We start from the raw sequence: 23,536 nt of genomic DNA on the forward strand, positions 1-23,536 counted from the left end.
AAAGATAAATCCACGGAAGCTAGCGCCGGAAGTCGGATGTCACAATGAGGCCGACCATGACATCACTGGTCCCTATCCTCACCGTCCGAGGAGGGATCCCACTCGACCGTCCACTCAGGAGGAAGCTGGGGAGGCCAAGTGCCAACAGTAGCCAACTCAGGAGCTTCAAACTCACCTGAAAAGATTACCACAATAAGGCTGAGTGACTACGCTCAACAAGACTTAACCGACCGGTGGGAGCTACTCCACCAACTTCTAGACATGCGAGGCTCTTTGGCTGAGGGGTTTGTTTTACCAAAAGCGACTACAGTAGGTCCTTACTTTCAATATTTTAGTTTCCAGTTCTAAGTTCATTTACCCAACTAAGTCAGCAGCTATACTAAACAATCAAAAGTTCCCAAGCAATTTATGACAAGAAAGCATATTACATCATCATCATCAAGTTCCATTCTTACTCAGTATAGCATAGCGATCAAGCAGTCCCAAACTGTGAGAGGCAGACGAATCGATTCGAATCTCTTAACCATGCATGGTGAACCTAATCTCACGACATCCGTGCACCTCAGAGGGTCGCTTCCCTTGTCGGCCGTACCCATCAATCCCCTGACCCGTGTCGGGCCCACTTCTCTTGGTACAAGGCTCCACAGACCCGGCCTCTGCCATTCTATGACCGCACTTGTCACCACATGCGGCCACAAGGGAAACTCTGTTCCAGAGATAGTGGATCAAACCGCTCACGTCCTGGTTCAATCAGGTACTAGGCTTCCCCATCACATACTAGGTATGAGATTAGTACTTTCAAACCCTTAATCACGAACACCATCACTTTTCGACCTTAGTCCAATTTCAAGTAGACAGACGGGGCCATCCACCGACCACCAAAATAGTTCACAGAGCCATGCCCCATCCATCGTCCTTATAGTTGTAACAAAAAGGAGGCAAGCAACTCCTATAACTCGCGAGTGACAGGGAATCACTCGACTTTTACCGAGTCCTGTTAAGCACTGCAACTACTCGACTTCAAAAACTAGTGTTCATATCAAAAGGGTGCCTATCTCATACATCTATGGTTTCAAACAACTCCTGAACGTAAATGCACATACATACAAAAGAAGGCATGCACAAGTTTAGAAAGACTGGGTTATGCTCCCGGGGCTTGCCTTCGAGCGGGACAGACGCAAACTGATCTTCGGGGTGCTCGGCTTTTCCTCCTGCAGGCGGCTCAGCTACAACTTCGTCTTCGAGCACCGGGTGCAGCTCGTACGTGCCGTCGGCGAGGTTCAGCTCTACACGAAATGCAAATGCAAGGGGTCAGACACTTAGACGGTGATTTCAACAATGCTTGCAAGGATTTAGCCCAAAAACTGTAGCAAAACTACAGAAAAAGTGCGAAACCCGCTTCATTGGATTCTACTCAGAAAGTGGATTCCAACCCAAGTGAGTTCACATTTTTCTGATTTTTCCTCGATTTAAGATGAATTTCCCAAGCTTCTGCTGATTTAGAACAAGATAAAAGAGTCGGATCGGGAAAAACTTACGATCTAACCCTTAGACCTAAGAAAATAACTGTACCGGGGTCCTTAGACTTAACACAGAGAAGTCCCTGAAATTTTACACAGATGCCCTTGGTCAAAAGAAAACGACACAATCGAGCCCTCGGGCGAGGCGGACAGGGGTCGGGCGAAACAGACAGGGTCGGGCGAGACGGACAGGGGTCGGGCAAAACAGACAGGGTCGGGCAAGACGGACAGGGGTCGGACAGCTCACCTTTGGTCCTACTGATGGAGTCATGGGGTCGGGAAGAAGTAAGCTCAGGTGGAACGACGAAAGGTGTTAAGTTTCGGGCGGCGGTGGTGCTTCTTGTGGACAACAAACAAGCTCTAGCGCTGCGCTAAGGAAGGCGAAGCGGCTGGCGGGGTGTTAGGTGGAAGGGGAGCTCCACAGAGAGCTCAGGCGATGGCGCATGAGCACGAAGCAGAGGAGTGTGCGGTGGCGAGTGCGATGGAGAAGAACAAGCAAGCAATGCGGCAAGGGCGGTGGTGGCGAAGGGAACTCCAGTAAGAGGCTGCGGTACCCTTTTTATAGCTGCGCGCAAGTGAACGAGCTCAAGCGGCGCGAGGATAAGATCGAGGGAGAAGAGGAGTGCTCTGTCGTAGCGGCGATTGGTCAGCGTCTCCATTGGCTGGAGAAGCGGAGCTCCGGGGGCAGGATCCTACAACATTGGGCAAGGAAGATAGCGCTAGGCAAGCGCGGTTTTGCCGAGCGGAAGGATTGGCGAGGTTGAGCACTTGCTTGGTCGCGTCAAGCGCCGGATTGGGTGCGGCAACTCGGTATTGGTGGACAGGAGGGAGGGAAGGGCACTGCAGGTGAGGGCGCTGCAGAGAGGTGACCGGGCGAGCGATGCGACGCGAGCATGCGCCGACTAGCGGCTCTGCCGGGGTACGCTACTGGTGAGGTGGGGGAAGGAGTTGTCACTTCCTGCACGGCGATTTGTGAAGATGGCAGCGTCGCGAGGCGCGTGCGGGTAGCACGACTGAGGTGTGACGGGAGGGCCAGGAGGCATTGGGGCGCGCGGCCGGGGATCCGCGTGAGACGGATGCGCGCGGGAGGGAGGTGACTGATTTGAGCTGCAGATTTGGGAAGCTTCAGAGGCGAATTGGACCAAGGTCCAATTAACAAAGTTGTTGTAGGAACTTCGTTCTCCAACTTCTATAAAGGGTTTTCTTGATGTTCAGCTCAACTTTCCAAAGATAAACCTTCCCTACGGCGCTAGGTTGGGATGATTTAAATCTAGGTCGTTACACCCATATTTAAGCAAGGCAACCTCTCCTTGAATTAGCAATATGGGACTAAAGGTTGTGCGTGCTTTGGAATTTTCAGATTGGACCACATATGGGGCCAAAATCGAACAATCCCCCACCAATTCCAAAGCTACTGTACTAAACACTCTTTGTATATACAGATTTTCAGTATAAGTCCCGTACGGGTTGAACTTACACCTAGATCAACAAGGTCCATCTTCCAACAGCTTGTGAATGGACTAAGCCTTGAATTCATAGCTTTTTGCTGTCAGATTTCTTTTGAAGATGCAACTGGTACTAGGCTGCCAAAACGCCAAGTCCAAACGGAGCTTTTAAAGGTCTTGCTCCCCGATCTTCTCATGAGCTTTCTAGAGATTACCCCACTCTCATGAACTGCGACCTAACAGTTTGGCTCATATAGGTGTATTCATTTTAGGTATCCTGTAGGACGATACCTTTCCCCTCAGTGGACACTAGAATACATTAAGGCATAATAGCCAGCCTTCCATACAGAAGAGAGTACATTATATGGAACATGGGTAATTTTAAATAATTTGTACTCCCCGTTACAACAGTAACTTGTTTTCCTCATTTTCCAAATCAGGGATCTCCTATCAAAGGAAATGAGTTACCATTACTTTGCAACTAAATGGGTCTCAACCCCATGTCCATGTTTGCAACAGAAATAGTTGTCCGTGCAAGCCCTTTAGTAAAAGGATCTGCTAGATTTTTCTCACTGCGAATATAATTGACAGCAATTACTCCAGAGTTTTTCAGCTTTCTAACAGATTTAAGCTTCCGCTTCACATGTCTCGAGGAATTCATATTATCCTTAGTACTCATAACTTTGATCAATACCGTTTGGTTATCACAGTACATAAGGATTGTCGGAACTGGTTTCTCCACCAGTGGCAAGTCCATTAGTAGCTCTCTTAGCAGTAGCCGTGTCAAGTGCTACAAGCTCAGCTTCCATGGTTGAACACGTCAAAATGGTCTGTTTATATGACCTCCATGAAACTGCAGCACCTGCTAGTGTAAACATATAGCCACTCGTGGCTTTAATTTCATCCGCATCAAAAATCCAGTTAGAATCACTATATCCTTCCAATACAGATGGATAACCAGTATAGTGAATTTTATATTCGGTTGTACCTCTTAGGTAACGTAGCACTCTCTGTAGTGCCTACCAATGATCCTTCCCTTGATTGGAAGTAAAATGACTTAACTTGCTCACTGCAAAAGGTATGTCGGGATGTGTTGCACCAGCAAGATACAAAAGGGACCCAATTATTTGTGAATATCTCAATTGGTCCAACCCTTCGTCTTTATTTTTCCTTAGCTTTACACTAGGATCATAGGGCGTAGGGGATACTTTTGCATTTTCAAAGCCAAAGTGACACAGTAATTTTTCCACATAATGAGATTGATTTAGAATAATTCCATTCTCATTTTTGATCAACTTAATATTTAGGATAACACTTGCTTCTCCCAGATCCTTCATGTCGAATCATGAAGATAAGAATGATTTGACCTCGTCAATCATGGCAGGGTTAGTCCCAAATATAAGTATGTCATCCACATACAAGCACAAGATCACTGTTTGACCCCTACCATGGTGATAATATACACCTTTATTTGCTTCGTTTACAACAAAACTAGCAGACGTTAAAGTTTGATCAAATTTTTCATGCCATTGTTTGGGTGCTTGTTTTAGACCATACAATGATTTTAACAATCTGCATACTTTACCCTCCTGTCCATTAGCCACAAAACCATCAGGTTGCTCCATATAGATTTCTTCCTCCAACTCTCCATTAAGAAAAGTTGTCTTCACATCCATTTGATGAATGTGTAGACCATAGGAAGCAGCTAATACAATGAGCACCCTAATGGTGGTTAACCTAGCGACAGGTGAATAGGTGTCAAAATAAGCTTCACCTTCTTTTTGGGTAAAGCCTTTGGCCACAAGCCTCGCTTTATATTTGTCAATCGTGCCATCTGGTCTCATCTTTTTCTTGAAAATCCACTTACATCCAATAGGTTTGCACCCAACTGGACGTTCAGTAATTTCCCAAGTCTCATTTTCCATGATGGAGTCCATCTCACTACAGACTGCCTCTTTCCAATACTCAGCATCTGAAGATGCATAAGCATCAGCCAGAGTCGTAGGCACGTCATCCACAAGGTATACAATAAAGTCATCTCCAAAAGATTTCTCAACCCTTTGTCTCTTACTTCTGCGCGGAGTGATGATTAAATTGTTATCTTCCTCATTAACCTCTCGCTGAGGTGTTACATTATCCTCTCGCAGAGGTATGTTCTCAACTTGTTCAGAGTTAGGAATGACTGCATCCACATTTTCTAAAGCACTGCTACTCGGTCTCATAGGAAAGATATCCTCAAAGAAAGTAACATCCTTAGACTCCATTATTGTATTTACTATAATCTCTAGAGTATCGGATTTAACTACCAAGAATCCATAGGCAGGACTATTCTGAGCGTATCCTATAAATATGCAATCGACTGTTTTCGGCCCAAGCTTTCTTTTCTTCGGCTTTGGAATGTTGACTTTCGCTAAGCATCCCCACGTTCGCAGAAAGTTGACATTGGGTTTTCTGCCCCTCCATGCCTCGTATGGAGTTATGTCACTTCTCTTGGTGATAACTCTATTGAGCATGAAATTTACAGTCAAGATTGCTTCCCCCCACCACATCTTAGGCATACCGGCACTCTCTAATAAGGCATTCACCAAATCTGTAAGTGACCGGTTTTTCCTCTCAGCTACACCATTTGATTGTGGTGAATAGGGTGGAGTAAATTCATGGATAATCCCATGCTCAGAACAGAAATTAGAAAAGTCATTAGAGATATACTCTCCTCCCCGATCATCTCTAAGTCTCTTAATCTTCTTTTCTAACTGGTTCTCAACCTCCGCCTTATATATCCTAAAATAGTTCAACACTTCATCCTTAGTCTTGAGCAAGTAAACATAACAGTAACATCACGTTACTTCATCAATAAAAGTATGAAAATATTTTTTCCTCCTTTAGTTAAAATACCATTCATCTCACACAAATCAGAATGGATCAAATCTAGTGGTGCCAGATTCTTCTCAAACTCTAATGCCTTAAAAGGTTTTCGAGGTTGTTTTGCTTGCACACAAGTTTGGCACTTAGAATTTTTGACTATATCACATTTAGGAATTAACTCAGATCTAGACATTCTAGCAATTGTATCAAAACCAACATGATAGAACCTCGAATGCCATACATCAGCAGAATTTTTATTCAAAGCAGTAGTAATATTCAAATTATAACAAGAATCCATAGTACTTAGGCGGAACAAACCTCCGCTATCATAGCCTTTTCCTATAAAAGTCCCAAATTTTGACACTACAACTTTATTCGACTCGAATACTAACTTATAACCACTCCTACACAGGACAGACCCACTCAACAGGTTCTTGTTTATCGCAAGCGTGTGCTGGACATTCTTCAATTGGATGGTTTCCCCTGAAGTAAGCTTCAGATCCACCGTACCAACACCAAGAACAGAAGCACGTGTTTCGTTTCCCATTAGGACGCTAGAAGCCCCTGCTGCGTGATATGAAGAAAACAAAGAAGCATCAGAACACACGTGAACATTTGCACCAGTATCAACCCACCAGTCGATAGACTGAAATGCAGAATAAACAACAGGAGATTTACCGTACCCTCTTGGAGTCGAGGCCTCGCCAATGGTCACATGAGTGAACTTTTTACTCAGTTTAGTGGTCCTGTCCTTGCGGTCATGACAATCCTTGGCAAAGTGACCAGGATTACCGCACATGAAACAAGTGAGATCCTTTATATCCTTCTTCTCTGTTTTCTTCTTTTTAAAGCTAGTATTCTTATTTGTCTTGGGACCTTTCTTCTTGTTAAACTGTTTTTTCTTTTGAACAAAATTGGCATTGTTCTGCACGTTCTTCACCTACACATCTTTTGCCCTTGCCTTCTCTTCCACATCAAGAGTTGTAATGAGATCTTCAATAGAAATCTCTTCTCTTTTGTGCTTCAGAGATGTAGCAAAATCACGCCACTCTACAGGAAGTTTAGCAACAATCGCTGCTGCAACAAACTTTGGAGGCAAAGCACATCCCAAATGTGCAATCTCGCCAACCAGAAGCTAGAGGTCGTGTGCTTGAGTTACAATTGATTTAGCACTATCCATGCTGAAATCAAAGAACTTTTCGCGCACACACAGCCAGCGACCGGCTTTGGCTTCTGCATATTTTTGCTCCAAAGCCTCCCACAACATGGTGGCCGATGAGTAATTCATATACACATCGTAGAGTTGATCCGCTAAGATGGTGAGGATGCAGCCCAATGGGGTATTATTCACATTATCAAACTGCATAGTCTGCTCCTCTGTGAAGGGATACGCAGGGTATATCACCCACCACAGTATTGGAGGTATGCCCTAGAGGCAATCATAGAGATGATGATATTCCATTTGTATCCATGATTTGTATATTGTGTTCATTGAATATCCATTAAAGGCTACTTGAATTGATTTGCAATTATGTGAATTGTATGTGAAACTCTTTACTTGTATGGTTATTCTAAAGTTGTCCCCAGTCGGAGTTCATGTGAGGACACACATGAATATTAGACTAGCACATGTATTAGTTGATGACTATGTTTCACAAGTCATGGACATGGAGATGTTGAACTAATAATGTGGACACATGTGGAGACATGTGCTAGGACTGACCCAACATGAGAAGTAGTTCTCTCTTTAAACAACATATACGCTTTGTCCTTAGACCTGAGATTGTCGCATGTATTCAAGATGTGGATCGACCTACTTAGGGGCTATCAAACACTACACCATAACAGGGTAGTTATAAAGGTAGCTTTCGGGTTTGTCAAGAAGCATGCTATGAGACATGGTCAATCAAGATGGGATTTGCCCCTCTCTGATTGAGAGTGATATCTCTGGGCCCCTCGAGTGATCGGATCCGAAAATGCATGGCCATGCTACGTACGGTTAAGAGTTAACCTACAAAGGGATTCTGAATCACAAGATCGAGAAAGAGCGGTCGGCTTGAAGCTAGACCAAATATCATGAGGCAAGGTGTGACGGAACCACCTCGGATTAGCTTGATTAAACAGGGTTAAGCCGCCTAACATGCGACACTCCTGCCTAACTCGAGCTAACACGAAGTGCCATCGGATTTCATCCGATTTAACCACTTAAACAGGATCGAGTTTAGCAAACCCACACGAAGGTGAGCGGTTACAGAGAATACAACGAGTCCACCGGTTTGAACAAGTTTTACCCATTTAGTTCGGCCATAAAAACCCAACATCAGAGTTTTACAAGATTTCAAGGAAACAGCAGAGAAAACTAGCGGAAGACTTCGTCGGGGTCGGATGTCCGGGCGGGGCCAGCCAGAACATCATTGAGTCCTCTCCTCGCCGTCCGAGGAGGGGTCCCACTCGACCGTCCAGCCTGGCGGGAGCTGGGGCGGCCAAGAACCAACCAGAGAGGGGTCGGACGCAGCAACTTCACCTGAAAACAGAAGCCACAACAAGGCTGAGCTACTAAGCTCAACAAGACTTAACCGATAGGAGTAAGGACTACTCCTCCTTCTAGACATGCAAGGCTTCTTGGCTGAGGGGTTTGTTTGCCAAAAGCACTAAGTAACCCTATTTCAGTTTTTAGCTCAGGTTCTATGTTCATTTACCAGTCTAGGTTGTGCGGCCTATTCTAAGCATTCACAGAGCCAAACAAGATGTGAAGATATAACAACAAACATTGCCATCATCAGATTTCTCATTTACTCAGGGTGACATAGCGATCAAGCAATCTCAAACTGTGAGAGGCAGACGAATCGATTCGAGTTCTTTAACCATGCATGGTGAACCTAGCCTCACGACATCCGCGCACCCGGAGGTCGCTTCCTGTGTCGGCCTTCCCCATCAATCCCCTAACCCGTGTCGGGCCCATTTCCTTTGGTGCAAGGTTCCACAGATCCGGCCTCTGCCGTCCTGTGACCACACATTGCCACCACGTGCGACAACCAGCAGGGGAAACTCCGTTCCAAGAACAATGGGGCGACCGCTCACGTCTAGGTTCAATCTGGTACTAGGCTTCCTCATCCCATACTCAGTATGAGGCTAGTACTTTCAAACGCTTGATCACGAACACCACCACTGTCGGGCCTTAGCAAGATTTCATAGACAGACGGGGCGACCATCTGACCACCAAAAAGTTACCCAAAACCCTGCCCCGTCCATCGTCCTTATAGTTATAACAGGAGAGTAAACATGCAACTCCTGTAACTCGCGAGTGACAGGAAATCACTCGGCTTTTACCGTTTTCCTAGTTAAGCAATGCAGCTACTCGGTCCAACAGCTAGTGCTCAGATCATGGGTCGCTGAGTCATGCATCTAGGGTTTCACACAACTCCTATACGTAAATGCACAAGCATGATACAGAAGGCATGCGCAAGTCTGGTAAAACACATAGGACTTTCATGCAACCGGGGCTTGCCTTCAAGCAAGGAGGACGGAAACTGCTCGACTTCGAGGGCGACTTCGACTTCGGAGGGCAGGAGCTCGGCTACAGCTTCTTCTTCTGGCGCCGGGTGAAGCTCGTAGAAGCCGTCGGCGAGGTGCAGCTCTACACGAATGCAATGCAAGGGTTAGCACAGACGGTTATTTCAACAGCAACACTGGCTCGCCTGAGCCCAGAAACTTGCGACAAGGAGCAGGAGGTGATGGTGGTTCGAGAGCTGATGATGATCAAAAGGTAAGGGTAGGAAGGAACTAGTGGTCTGATCCTTGAACTAGAGGATGTGATAAACTAGGGGTCCTTAGACGCAAGCGCTGAAGGGTTCCCAAGTTTTACATACACCCTCGAGTTGAAGAAAAGATCACAGCCAAGCCCTTGGGCGAGGCGGATAAGGGTCGGCAGAACAGACAGGGTCGGGCGAGACGGAACTGGGGTCGGGCGGATAGGAGGGGTCGGGCGAGGCGGACTGGGGTCGGCAACTCACCTTCTTCCTGAAAGGAAAACGTGGGGTCGGGAAGAAGCAGACTTGGGCGGAGGGACTAAAGCTTCGAGCAAGGGCTAAGACTGGCAATGCTCCGGCAGCGGCGCTGCTTCTTGCGGATCACAAGAGAGCTTGGACGCAGCACGGAGGAGCAAGCGGCTCGGTGACTTAGGGAGAACTGAGAGAGACTCCTCAAGAACTGGGTGGGTGGCGCTAGGAGCTTGAGCAGGGAGCTAGAGAAGGCTAAGGGCAACAAGAGCGGAGGGAAACTCCGGCGACGGGGGCATTCCTTTTATAGCTGCTGGAGTAGAGGGAAGGAAATGGCGCAGAGAGAGAGAAGGGGAGCGGCGCGAAGGCCGGGAAGAAGCAATGGAGTGCTCTGCCGGGGCGGCGATTGAGCAAAGAGGGCGGTGGTGCAGAACTCTGGGGGTGACACCAGCGATCATTGCGTTCTGCCGTCAGGGCGGCGTAGGGGCGGGTAGACTGGTGGTTGAGATTTGGCGGAAAGCGGGCGTCGTCGTGCGGAAGAGGCGATAGAAGCGACCGGTTTAACGGCGCTAGAATCGAGGGCGCACAGGTGAGAAGACAGGTGGACGCGGGCGCGGGGGAGAGCGCGGAACAACAGATTGTCGGGCGGCGTCTGACAGAGCGGGGAAAGGAACTGTCGCGGCCGCGGTCGGGGTTGGCGGTGGAGGAATCATCGTGTAGCGGCGACCGGGCGGCGCAACTGTGGCTGAAGGGACGGAAAAGACGGGCGACATCGGGCTCTGGGGCCGGGATCTGGTGGCGTGATGATGGGCGCGGGAGACGAGGTTCTGCAGAAAGGGGTGCAGAGGGCTTCCGCTGCTATTGGGGAAAGGGGGCGCGGGAACCCACTCTGTTGCTTGCCAGAGATAAAACTGAGCGATGGCGTCGGAGAAGACGAGCCACGCGGCAGGAAGACTCTGGGGCGGCCATGCAACTCGAGTGCGGCTGGCTCGGGGGATCTGGAAAATATCTCGCGGGTCTACCGGTGGATAGATCGGATGGGTGAGAAGGATCAGCAGAATCCGACGGTGGACTGAGCTCGCCGGGGTCGGGAGAGGAGCGAAGCAGGAAGGGGTCGGATCTCAGGGGTCGGGACCGGCGGAAAACTGGGCACTTAGGTGCGGTCAAGCAAAACAGCTGACTAAGCTTAAGGGCTGAGATCAAGACTAACTGGAAAGGCTTAGGGGTCGGTCGTTACACAAAGGGAATAGCATGTATATTATGTTGTGATGGTTCGTCTGATATGATCTTCGTGTGCGTATAGGAGTTGGCACGTCTTGCTAGAGGCCGCTACCGACTATTGGGCCGAGTAGGAGTACTCGGGCCATGTCTATACATATCCGAACCCATAGGGTCACACACTTAAGGGCTGGAAGCCCAATTCGGATGTGATCCGAGTTGGATTAGGTTTACAAGTACTAATGGGCCTCGGACCCAGAGGCCCGTTAGGAACCTCTATAAATAGAGGGACGGGGGCGCCCTAGGGTTTACACCTTTTTGGCGAAACACATCTGCCGCGCCTCCCACGCCCTCGCCTGTTGCAACTCGCGGATCTAGTAGTTCGGCTTGCGTCGCTTCCTCCCTGCACGTGTGGATACCTTGGAGGTGTTGCGCCTGCAGCACTTGGACGAGTCGTCGACGAGCCGACGACGAGCCGCGGCACAAGGGCGATCTTGCTGCACGTGGACGAGCTGCTGAGGAGCTGCTGGACGTTGACGTGATCGACTACGTACGACTACGTTGATCGTCTTCGCTGCATCGACGCAAATCTACATCTTCCGCACCAGTAGTGCGTCGAGTGGTAATCCCGTGATCCTTATACGGCAGTTCTTCCTGGTTTTATGCGATAGAAATTTTGATTTACGCTAGTGTAGCCTACCTCGTATCCCAACACACAGTCCCAATGACATGAGCCAAAACTTGGCCCTTGTCTGCCATCTGCAGAAGTTCTCACCTCCAAACCTCTCAGGTTTCATGGCATCAGATGCATTTGCCATTGCTATAACAAAAATAGACACAATCAGGTTTTTGGACTGTTGGAATAATGTGCCTAAAAACATTCCAGATTTTATTTGGAGGAAAAACACATAGATGAAAATTGACGCAAGCACAACACATGTAAATAGGCAACATATTGACTAGAACAAGGTGTTGCAGGGACATTACTCAATAATTCCGCGTAGAACGTGGTCGAACGTGTTGTAGGTGTTGCAGTCACCAAGCGGTCGCGTGTAGACGCTGCCCAAAAACCTGATTGCCGCCCCGTGCAGGAGTCTCGCGGCAGTGGTTTCGGAGATCCCGCTTCCCTTCAAGTCCGGTGCACACCGAGTTCGAAGGTCGACGAGACGCAGCAGCAAAAGGTTCAGCGCAGCAAGTGGGAATGCGAGCGTGTTTTCAACCTCTATTCAATCAGGACGTCTCCTAATTTTATAGACTCAATAGTGCATCAGTTTTCCCCATCAAATAGCTTCATAAAATAGTAGAAACTGCTAATTTTGAATGACAGAAACTGCTACCATCAAATTGTAGAAACTGACGCTCCTTATTGTTGTTTAAAATGGCAGTTTCAATATCATTGAATTGCCATTAGGCTCAGTATAAAAAAAATAGTAATTGCACAAACAACAGCCTGCTGTACACGTACGCGAAGTCACAAGTCACACGATTTTTCACGTGAAAATGCGCGCGAGCTGCGCATGCGTGTAACAACAGTCTCCTTTTCTCTCATTTGCACCCATTTTGCATAGAAAGGAGACTCCCATATTTAAGCAAGATAACCTCTCCTTGAATTAGCAATATAGATTAAAGGTTGTGCGTGCTTTGAAATTTTCAGATTGGGCCACGTATGGACCAAAATCCAACATTTACCGTGAGTCCAAACGTAAAAAATCTTATGAAAAAGGATCAACATGCAAAAAGAATATACTATTATTTTTGTAGAATCCAGGATACGGCAACCTTGCTCATGACCTGGGACATTCGGTGGCGAGCACGTGGATCCACCGCTTAGGCCTTGTTTAGTTGCCAAAGTTTGGATGTGTCAAATTACTGTTACAACACTGTAGCATACTGTAGCGTTTCGTTTGTATTTGTGAATTATTGTCCAAACATTGACTAATTAGGTTTAAAAGATTCGTCTCGCAAAGTACAATAAAACTGTGCAATTAGTTTTTAATTTCGTCTACATTTAGTATTCCATGCATGAACTGCAAATTTGATGTGATAGGGAATCTTCTTTTTGCATAGTGCTAAAGTTGGGAGTGGGGGGTGAACTAAGGCCATGGAAGGTCCTGGCGCTGCTGGGCATGTCATCATCTCAGCGAAGTGGGCCCTGCCATGCATGCGCCCGCGTGGCATCCCACGGCTGTCCCGTGACAGTCCAGGCCGACCTTTCCCGTCACCTTTTAGTTTTATCTTTTACCACTCCCTGGCTCCCTGCCTGCCATAGGCAGCTGCCCACCTAAAAACAGAGAGCGAGCTGCCGGCCCCTCGCGGAGCTAGCATTTCTAGCAGCCCATTGCTCCGAATGAAGGCCATGGCGCCCACCGACCGGCGCCTCGCGGCGACGCCGGTCGTCGTGGCTGGAGGGGGAGGAGGAGGAGTTGGCGGTGATGGAGCGCTGGAGGTGGTGATCGACGTGAGCAGCAGCGACACGGAGTCCGACGACCCCGGCGGCGGGGGCGGGAAGAGGCCGTGGCTTGCGGTGGGGCGAGGCAATGGCGGGGATCGAGAGGAAAAGAAGGCGAGGATCTTGGCCGCGGGCTCCGCGGTCCCAGCCGGCTTCCTGGAGCCCCTCCCGCTGCCACCGGGGAGGTTGCTCCCGCCTCCGGCGCTGGAGAGGACCGTAACGAAGCAGTTCTGGAAGGCCGGCGACTACGACGGCAGTCCCCACCTGCTTGCCGTGGAGGCGGCGGAGCATACTGGTAAGTGGTTCCCTCCGCGTTATCTCCGTCACTGTTCTGTTCCCACCGCCGACTGGTGGTAGAAATAAACAGAGAAGGTGCTGGGCAGGGTAGCAGAGAAAAGTCAAGTGTAGTTGGATTTCTGCTACTGCATTGCATGTCGATTTTTTCAGGGAATAACTCTGAAAGAAGAACGTCTTTGTTTATTCTTTCTAGGATATTATTCTGAGCATGCACGTATTTTGTCATGACACGCTCTGATATGAAAATTGGTGGGGAAACTCTTTTATCTTTTGTAAATTATATGACCAGCATGCATGATTTTTCGGTTGTTCTGTATTTGCTATTGTCAGATTCTGGAATGGAGCATGTCCGCGTGCATCCCAAGTTTCTGCATTCCAACGCGACAAGCCACAAGTGGGCTCTAGGAGGTACTTGCCACTTCACCTATCTGCAAATGCATGTCCAAGCAGCAAGGCAATTTTTTTTCGCCCAACTTTCTTGGCTATAACTACTGCTAAATTATGATTTTGCAGCTTTCGCCGAGCTACTGGATAACTCTCTTGATGAAGTATGTATGCTTGACCAGAAATGTGGATTTCTTCTTCTTATTTAAGGTGTCAATTAGTCGATCCTTGTGTGCTTACTGTGCATGTTTCTCTGCAAGGTCGCAAACGGAGCTACATTTGTGAAAATTGACATGATAGAAAATAAGAAAGATGGGACTCGGATGCTGCTTATTGAAGGTGTGAAGCCATCTATCTTGCTTGGTTGAAATGATGTACTACATGATCTGATTTGATGAGGTTTTGGATCCGCAAACTAGCCTAGGCAGCGAAAACATCTTTTTTATTAGAAAAAACTTCATGCCATGCTTTTATGATTTTACAAAAAGTGGTTCACTAAAGATTGTGAATGTAGAGGTAAGTGGTTTACTAAAGATTATGAATGTAGAAGTAATGTTGCCAATAATTGTCTATCTTGCACCTGATATTACTTCTATTTTAAAATTTAAATTGTTGATAGATGATGGTGGTGGAATGAACCCAGATAAGATGCGGCATTGCATGTCCTTGGGTTATTCTGCAAAGAGCAAAGTTAAGAATACCATTGGACAATGTAAGTTTGGAGGGAGGAATGAAATATGATTGTTTTTTATCTGCACTTTTGGTCTGTTGATTACAGCACAGATTCAGTCTGCTTACTATGCTTCTTTCAGATGGAAATGGTTTTAAGACAAGTACGATGAGACTTGGTGCTGATGTCTTAGTATTTTCACGTAGTCGTGGTATTGAAGGAACAAGGTTTTATTCATTACCTTGAAATATGACAGAAGTGTATCTTATCACTAAGTTTGTGTTACTATCCCACATGCAACCCTGGCATATGTCGATTTGAAGTAACTGCAGTAAAACATTGTTAACCTTGATAAGATTAGTTAGATCAAACATGCTAAATTTACCATTAAATTTTTCATAACAAGTAGGACTGAATTTTGCTTCAGTTATGTCTTTATATGATTTTTTGGCTTATTTTCCTTTCAAAGCTGATAACAACATTTCCCCTCTTCCTCTCATTTGCATAAAAGGTCCACGCAAAGCATTGGGATGCTATCATACACCTTCCTTAGGAGCACCAACAAAGAAGATATCATTGTTCCTATGGCAAGCTTGACTTCACCATTGCTTTATTTTTTAAAAGCAATTCACCATTGCTTTATTACGTGCATCGTCTTTATGTTTATGATAGTTGTTGTTGCTTTAGCAGCAGATTCTTTTGGCAATGCTAGTTAGATGATTTTTTTTCTATAATGAAGAGTCTACTGGGTAATTGTGACACCAACAAGTTTGAATTAGAACAATATGGATGGATTATTATTGTGTTGCTGATTGAAGGTGTAATAGCATATGTAACTCAAAAGGTTCCAAATGAATTCAACATCTGACTCAACCCTTAAGTGAAGAGTGCAGGCATGGTTGTCGCATGTGCATGGTTTGTGAGGATGAACTGAAATGGCCTTGAAATTCATATCTTTGTGCCACATTAAACTGTGTCTTCGATTTTTTGTTTATGTTGTGAAAGTAGAGAATTGAACATGACCTTTCATTGATGCAGTGATGCTTGTACAAAACTCTTGCAGATTGATTATGAAAAAGAACAGGGATGGAAAAGGAAGGTGCGCACGAGATGGACTGATTGGCGTATGAGCTTAGAGACCATAATACAATGGTCTCCTTATGCCACTGAAGCAGAACTTATCCAGGAGGTATAGCTAGTGTTAAATTGATCATCTGGTGGCTGTAAATGTAGCTGTATTTGCAACTGTTTGAGGCTTCCCATTGTCATGATTTCTTCTTTGGAGAATAGATGTAGCAATGAAATTTATACGGTCATATTCCAACGAAAGCATAAATGCATGTTCTTGATGGCTGTATGCTGTTTTTTTGTAGTTTGGCTCCATAGGGGAACAAGGAACTCGAATTGTTATATACAATCTGTGGGAGGATGATGAAGGAGAGTTGGAGCTTGATTTTGATGCTGACGCAAATGTAAGTGCCAACTACTCCCTCCGTCCCAAATTGTAAGTCGTTTTGGCTTTTCCGATGTTTGTATGCACCTAAATATAGTGTATGTCTAGATGCATGCAAACATCTATGAACTTAGAAAAGCCAAAACGGCCTACAATTTGAAACGGAGGGAATAGTAACTAGTTGACTAGTTCATATTGACAAAAGATGGGTAACTATGATTCTTGTTGATGCTCAAATTGCAGGATATTCAGATTAGAGGTGTTAATCGAGATCAGAAAAATATCCAGAAGGCAAATCAGTTTCCAAACTCCAAACACTTCTTTACTTATAGACATTCTCTCAGGGTAAGTTTCAGATTGTACTTGTGCATTTGTGCCAGTCAGTTTCAGTTATTGCAGTTGTGTGCCATAAACTCACAATCAATATAGGGACCCTTGCAAAATGTTGCAAAATGAAAAATGATACAGCAACAACTGTTAAACTGAATATTTGGTCCACTATACAGCATTTTACTGAACTGTGCAAGCAGTAAAAAAGGCATTAGGAAAACTTTTATATGAAAGAACAAAATGAGTATTATGGTTCTGCAAACACTAATTTTTGTTTCTTCTGTGCAGAGTTATGCATCAATTTTATATCTTTGGCTCCCAGATAACTTCCGAATGATTTTACGGGGAATAGAGATTGAGCACCATAATATTGTCAATGATCTAATGCTAAAGAAGAAAATTACTTATAAGCCAGCAATGGCCAATGGATTTCCAAAGGATACACATGTAAACATTATGAGCATTGTCTCACAGTTTTTAGTACACATACACATGTAAATTGATTTAGTAACATGTCATTTTCCCTCATCTCAATTTTTCAGATGGCTGCTATTGTGACAATTGGTTTTGTTAAAGATGCCAAACATCATATTGACATTCAAGGGTTTAATGTTTACCACAAAAACCGCCTAATAAAGGTATTCTGTTACCAACCCCATGTGTATCAACGAAGAATATGAGCTTTATATCCAATTGAAAGAAGAAGCAGGCTAAGCATATTTATTTCTTTTAGCCTTTCTGGAGAGTATGGACTGCTGCTGGATCTGGTGGCCGTGGTATTATAGGTATGGAATCCTGTTGTGGGTCACCTTTTAGGGATAGGTATTTTGTGTTTCGTTGATATATCTTGTATGCAGGTGTACTAGAAGTAAACTTCGTAGAACCAGCTCATGATAAGCAGGACTTTGAACGCACAAATTGTCTAGCAAGACTAGAAGCACGACTAAACCGAATCCAGAAGAAATATTGGTTTGTTTTGTTGTCACTTGGCAATATCTGTTTTGTGACCAACTAGCACATCATATATTGTAGAGAGATTCCTCTAATCTTAATATGAATTTTGTTTTTTCAGGTCAGATAATCGTCATCGAATCGGTTATTGCGTCGATAGTGATAGCACAAGTTCTGGGACAGGAAAAAGAGGTAGGCTTATGTTCCTGTTTTGTCTGTTTGGATTGGTTGTCCAGGCGCATGTTTCATTTTTATCGTTAGATGATCCATAACCTAACATGAATGGCTTGAAAGGCATTCATATATTTCTTGAATCTGCATAGATCACCTCCAGTCACTACGTTTCATATGTCCTACAGATTATTCCAAGGTGTAACCATCTAGTCATTTTCATTCTGAATCTTCATGGAGAAACCAAGTTTATGTCATAAACATGCAAAAACGGTTTTCCCTCTTCACTTGGTTTCATACCAACGGAATGCCAAATGATCATCATGTGGTAGCAACCAGATTTTTTTTTCGACATTTCTGCTACACACCAATGATTTTATCCAATGTACAACACGAGCGTTTTTAGCATCCTTGGAGATACCACTAATAATTATAAGTTGGGAGGTACCAAGATTTAGTACCATAGGTACAAAATTCGGCACAGGATGTACCGATCTCAAGTTATAGTATTGGTACATATTGGAATGTTTCTAGGGACCCTAAAAAAGGCTCACTACCATGGGAAAAAGTGTGATATCAAAAGCTTAGTGTTATACTAATGGCCTGGGGTATCTGGACAGTGAGGATTGATCAGATCTTCAATCACATTGCTCCAACCTCAGAGACAGTAAAGGCCAAATTCACCTATGAGTTTGCCATGCTTATGCACAGGGCAAAGAACAGATACTTCCCAGACATTACCACCTGGCTAGAACCCTTTATGTAATTTAGTCTTCTGTTTTCCTTTCCTTTTCTTTTGTTGTTTTTCACTTCTTTCTACTCTTCTTTTTTAATATATTAATCAGAATAGGCTTGCCCCTTCTGTTTCGTTAAAAAAAACTTGGCATTAGGTAACTAGTAGATATGCAACACCCTTTTAATTTTGAAACAGGAATCATGGAAATTATCAAAGTGTAGTTAGTGGCATAACATGGTTTTGTTTGCACTACTGAAAAAGTAGTCCTTATTGAGGAAATATTTAGAGGTTATATATGCTAAATCATAGGGTTCATGCAATGACTGTTGTTTGATTAAGCATGTCGTTTGTCCTTAGTTGGGAGAGATAGCTCAGTTGATGATACTGTACATGCAGGGCTGTCATCACGCCGATTTGAGAAAGGTTCCCAGAAGTCAAATTATTTGCAAAGAGTCAAAAACGCTGACAGATCATGTTCTGACCCAGCAAATAAGAATATGAATGCAAGCATGCCATCCCCCCGGATGACCAAGCCTAGTTCTCCCAACAGGGAGTTCTCTTCAAGAACAATATCCCAGCAGAGAGCTGAAAAGTCTGCAAGAAAAATAAGACCTGAAAGATCAGTTTTGCATGGTTCGTCAAATACAAGTGATGGCGATACTGAGCTTGCAGGAACCCCATCCAGATCAACTTCCCCTGTCCTGAGGACACCTGAAAAATCTTTTCATAAGGTGAATACTAGTTTGCCTTCACTGTCGCTCGCTGGAGTAAAACGAAGTGAGAGGATTGCGGCCAGATACAAGTCAAAGGTATTTTCTATCTCTCACTGTTATATTTTTTTTCTGGGCACGTATTTCACTCTCTGCCACTGTTATCTTTGTTTGTTTCAACTGTCCTTGGTAGTATTAAATAAACCATGCCACACACTTGCAAGTCAATCTCTCTTTCTATGCCTAACATGTACAACGTGTGAGAGTGCCTGGTCTGATACTGAGTAGCTCTGGGACCCAGGAAAAAAAGGAAACAATACTCTCTATGCAGCTTTGCTCAGATTTAGTCAAAATAAAGACAATAAATAATAAGGGCTTATTTTCTTCTATAGTCATTTATTGTAAGACGGAAAATAATAAATTTTGGGTAATAAGAGGTCTTCTTGTGCTCTTAGGGCCTCTTTGGCACGGCTCCGTCAAGGGCTTCTTCACCAGCTTCTCAACGAGCTCTACCAAACGGGGGAAGTGAAAATGGCTTCACTGACAAAGCCATCTGGAGCCCCGGAAAACCCGCTGAGACAAGCCTACCAATGGAGCCGGAGGCCAAATAACTGGCTTCCCGTGGCTCCACCTCCATCCATCCGTCCTTGGCCCTTGTCAATGGAGGCGGCATGGGTGACCGGGCAGCAGCGACGGAGCGCGCAGCTGAGATGTGGGCGGGCAGGCGGAGATGCAGCACGATGACGGAGAAGAACGGCAGGGGTGCAGCATGGCGTGGCTAGAGCGAGGTTGCGGAGGAGCTGCGCGGCAGGGATAGAGAAGAACGGCGAGGGCGTGGGCGTAGCGGTAGGGACAAGCAGAGCCACGGGTTGCGCGGCGGAGGATAGGGATGTACGGGTCCAGGGAAAGGGAGAAACGGATAAGATAAGCTAGAATTAGAAAAATGAAGGGGCTTTTCTCATATAAAAAAAGAACAGGTTTTCTAATCATATAACAAGCAATTAATTTCATTATTAATCTATATTTTGTTCATTGATCTTACTTCAATCCATATGAAATCACATTATAAATTCAAGAAGAAAATAGCTAAAACCATATTGGACATTTTACTACTTCTGCGCATCTAGGAAAAATCAAGTCAAGCCGTTTTGCCAAATGTTTTCCAAAACTAATTTCAAATAAACACAAATTATAAACTAATATTAAACATTCAATTCATCCATTCAAACAAGCTACATAGTTAAGGGCATATAGGATATTTGATCTCTCATATACATTCTTAAAGTTACAGGAAAAGCCGTCTTGCCAAACACTTTTCAGAACGGTATACATTCTTAAAATAGGAGAAGCCGTTTTGCCAAACATTTTCCAAAACGGTTTCAGCTCCACCAGAGAAGCTCCTCTACCAGAGGAGTCACAACCGGAGCCGTTTCAGCCAGTCACAGCCCTGCCCTGCCAAACGAGCCCTTAATTTTGCCTCCTACTCCTATGTAACAAACTAAGAATATTTATCTAAATACCTTATGCGAGCAGACCAATACAGGCTAATATAGGCTGAAGATGGCAAACTTGTTAACAGAATTAGATTTTTATCCCTCTCAAAAAACACATACAAAACTATTTAAGCATGAAGCAGGTCTAGTAAAATATATTGTATATCAAAGTAAGGACTTGTAGAACCGATAGGAAAAGAGAATCTAGTCCCCATTAACTTGAATAATGCATTAATGTCGCTGACTTGGTTTGAAAGTTTTTAGTTGTTTATGGTAGTACCAGCATATACAGATACCTAAGAGATCATTGTTTGCCAGTTGCAAATTGCATTGATCTATTCGTAATTATGAACCAAATATTTATTCATATTTTCTGGTGTCTGCTTTCCAGGAAGCAAATGTAACTAATGGAGATGGGCAATCTAGTGTTCACCCTGAAGCTATTATCAAGCAGTTGAAGGAAGAAAATTCATCATTAAAGGATAGGTAGAAATTGGAAGTGCTTTATCCACTTTTATTTTCACTCAAAATCTAGTAAAACCTTCCCCTTAACTTGGCTAACATTAACTGGTTGATTATTATTTTTGTTTGTCGTTGATAACTTCTCATGTCATATAGACATAACTTTGACTAAGTTCGATGGCACGGTTCAAGGACAATAAATGAAAAAATAATGGAGGGAGATTGTGTTTTATGCCTAAACTACCAGCTGCTGCTCGATTATTTATTTATTAAAATTGTTACATGATTAGTGACCATTGAAACTATCATTACCATCCAAATTTCTCCAAAATCTCTAATATTCAACCCTAACATTGCTCAAACTAAACCAAAAGTTGCCTGGAATTTCAGTGTTCTTCAATAAGTTTTTGTGTGAACTGATCAGTGGATCATACTCAATCTTTCAAATTAATCTTTGTTATTTGCTTGGGTTTCGGTTTCCAGTGAGTGGTTTCTCCTGAACGGCTAGGATAGGGTGTGCTGTGCCAGGACGTGAACAGGGTGAGCTTGCTCGGTGGTGTTCTTGTTTGGACTGAACTTGTATGAACTCTGTGTCCTGTTGCATTGGATATGGACTGGGGTTTTGTCCCTGGGGTTCAAAAAAGCAGACCTCATTAACACAAAAATATTAGTGGATATAATTGCAGCCCACCCTGCGCCATAGACTTGAGGGGTATTGAAACTACTTTTAGTGCATCACATTTTACATAAATTAGGAGTTATTTATGATTCGTAGATGATGGAGATGAAATGAGAATGTAAATATCTAACTGTATTGCATAGCCCCAAAGGGGCAAATATATTACATGAGATAAGACTCTAGGCCATAAATAAATACCTGAACTACCCTTGACCCGTACATCATATTACACTCCTACACTTAACAAGAACATGAACATGGCATGCCATTTTAATTCTGTTATTTTGTAGGATCTTGATGGTGCAGGAATCATTGTCAAGGGAACTGCAGACCGAGCGGGATAAGAATAAGTCCCTAACCGAGAGGGTAAGCAGCTTTAAGATTCGTTAGTTGGAATTCATGGTAGTAAACCTGGTTTCTGTTTCTTGTATCTTGTGCGCATTACCACTTTTTCTTGTATTCATACTATAGTGTTACAATAACGTGTTCAATGATTAAAAAAAACAACAGATGTAAGTCTGGTACCTAACAAAAGATAAAATTGTAAATGTTTATCGGACACCACTCAATGTAACTTATGTTCCCCCTCAACCATTTCTTTACGGCTTGCCCATAGAAAGTTTCCGGCGTTGCGTCTTTTTTAAATGATTGCATATCGCTATGGAGTATGATGTTAGTATTTTGGGGAGGCTTGAAGGTCACCTAGCACTCTTTTGTACTTGAGGAAGTTTCATCTTCTGTTTTCAGCTCGAGGATATGGAGAAACAACTTGACACTGCAAACAAGGAGCAAGAAGCAATGATAGAACTCTTTGCAGAAGAAAGAAACTACCGCGACCAAGAGGAGGGGAACCTGAAGAGGAAGCTCAGTGTTAGTCTTTGGAACTGTGCATCACATTGCTTCATTCCAACAATATGCTCCAGTTCCCTCTGTTGCAAATTAAACGTCGCCGTCAAAATTAAGCTGACTCCGCATCTATCCTATGAGTTGTCTTATCTGTAAGCTCTGCTGCAGGATGCCTCTTCCACTATCCAGGACCTGATGAAGCAGCTCGATGCTGCTCGGAACTGCCGCAAGAGATGAAGGAGCAGAGGAAGCAACTTCACTGCAGTAGTGGCGCGTGTATCGGCACCATCTCTTCTGTGGTGCAGGGTAGTGCAAATAATGTCGAAATGGCTGTAGCGGGAGCAGCTGCTAGCAGTAGCAGAATGTTCGGTATATGTGTTCTACACCCTGTTGCTAGATGTGCATGTATATACGATGTATATGTATGTAGTGTGTACCACGAGAGCTCGAGTGCTACTAGCTAATAAGCACGAACGAACGGGTTCAGGTGGATGCAGTCCTGTTACTGGTGGTAGAGTTCACCCGCCGCTTGTGGTGGCTGGACTACTCACCAGTCACCACTCGGCTCATGTATTGTATAATGGATACATGTACCTTCGCTAGTGCTTTCCACTTTGTAATATGCTTTTCTGCGTGTGGTGCTACCCCTGTACCAACATTGCGACATAGCACAAGTGTGTGGTGATCAACCCTTCAACTGATCATGTCTGCATTGTCGGTAAAAGCCAAAGGTGAGGGACAGGCTCAGGACACAACCATGTTGTTCACAAGTCAAAAAGGTGCCGGATGACTGCCAACGTAACAGGATCTAGTCCTACGGACCTACCCGTATAGACTACTACCTCTATTCTTAAATACT

General features: G+C 44.6%; 1 protein-coding gene across 2 annotated transcripts; it reads left to right on the forward strand.

Annotated features, from left to right (window-relative positions):
- Positions 1-13,300: 13,300 nt before the first annotated feature.
- On the forward strand, positions 13,301-23,279 carry LOC117851053 (protein MICRORCHIDIA 7). Of its 2 annotated transcripts, XM_034732958.2 has the most exons (20): positions 13,304-13,790; positions 14,123-14,200; positions 14,306-14,340; positions 14,437-14,515; positions 14,796-14,888; positions 14,989-15,073; positions 15,358-15,433; positions 15,910-16,035; positions 16,220-16,318; positions 16,543-16,644; positions 16,918-17,076; positions 17,172-17,267; positions 17,363-17,414; positions 17,487-17,598; positions 17,702-17,772; positions 18,884-19,296; positions 21,082-21,176; positions 22,122-22,197; positions 22,579-22,701; positions 22,846-23,279. In XM_034732958.2, exons 1-20 carry the CDS (start codon positions 13,394-13,396, stop codon positions 22,912-22,914), a joined length of 2,436 nt encoding a protein of 811 aa, XP_034588849.1. In that variant the 5' UTR covers positions 13,304-13,393; the 3' UTR covers positions 22,915-23,279. The 2 variants fall into 2 exon arrangements, 1 of the variants encoding a protein (XP_034588849.1); XR_004639436.2 differs by lacking the exons at positions 22,122-22,197; positions 22,579-22,701; positions 22,846-23,279 and adding an exon at positions 19,653-20,043 and having other exon boundaries at positions 13,301-13,790; positions 21,082-21,133.
- Positions 23,280-23,536: the final 257 nt, after the last annotated feature.

The sequence above is a fragment of the Setaria viridis genome, chromosome 1, assembly GCF_005286985.2.
Source record: "Setaria viridis chromosome 1, Setaria_viridis_v4.0, whole genome shotgun sequence".
Classification (NCBI taxonomy): domain Eukaryota; kingdom Viridiplantae; phylum Streptophyta; class Magnoliopsida; order Poales; family Poaceae; genus Setaria; species Setaria viridis.

What these genes read in the sequence shown, in the direction of transcription:
- LOC117851053 (XM_034732958.2), top strand. Translation starts at nt 13,394, where the DNA reads ATGAAGGCCATGGCGCCCACCGACCGGCGCCTCGCGGCGACGCCGGTC. An exon ending in ACAAAAACCGCCTAATAAAG is followed by an intron (nt 17,268 to 17,362) that starts GTATTCTGTTAC and finishes TATTTCTTTTAG; the next exon opens with CCTTTCTGGAGAGTATGGAC. An exon ending in ATAAGTCCCTAACCGAGAGG is followed by an intron (nt 22,198 to 22,578) that starts GTAAGCAGCTTT and finishes TTCTGTTTTCAG; the next exon opens with CTCGAGGATATGGAGAAACA.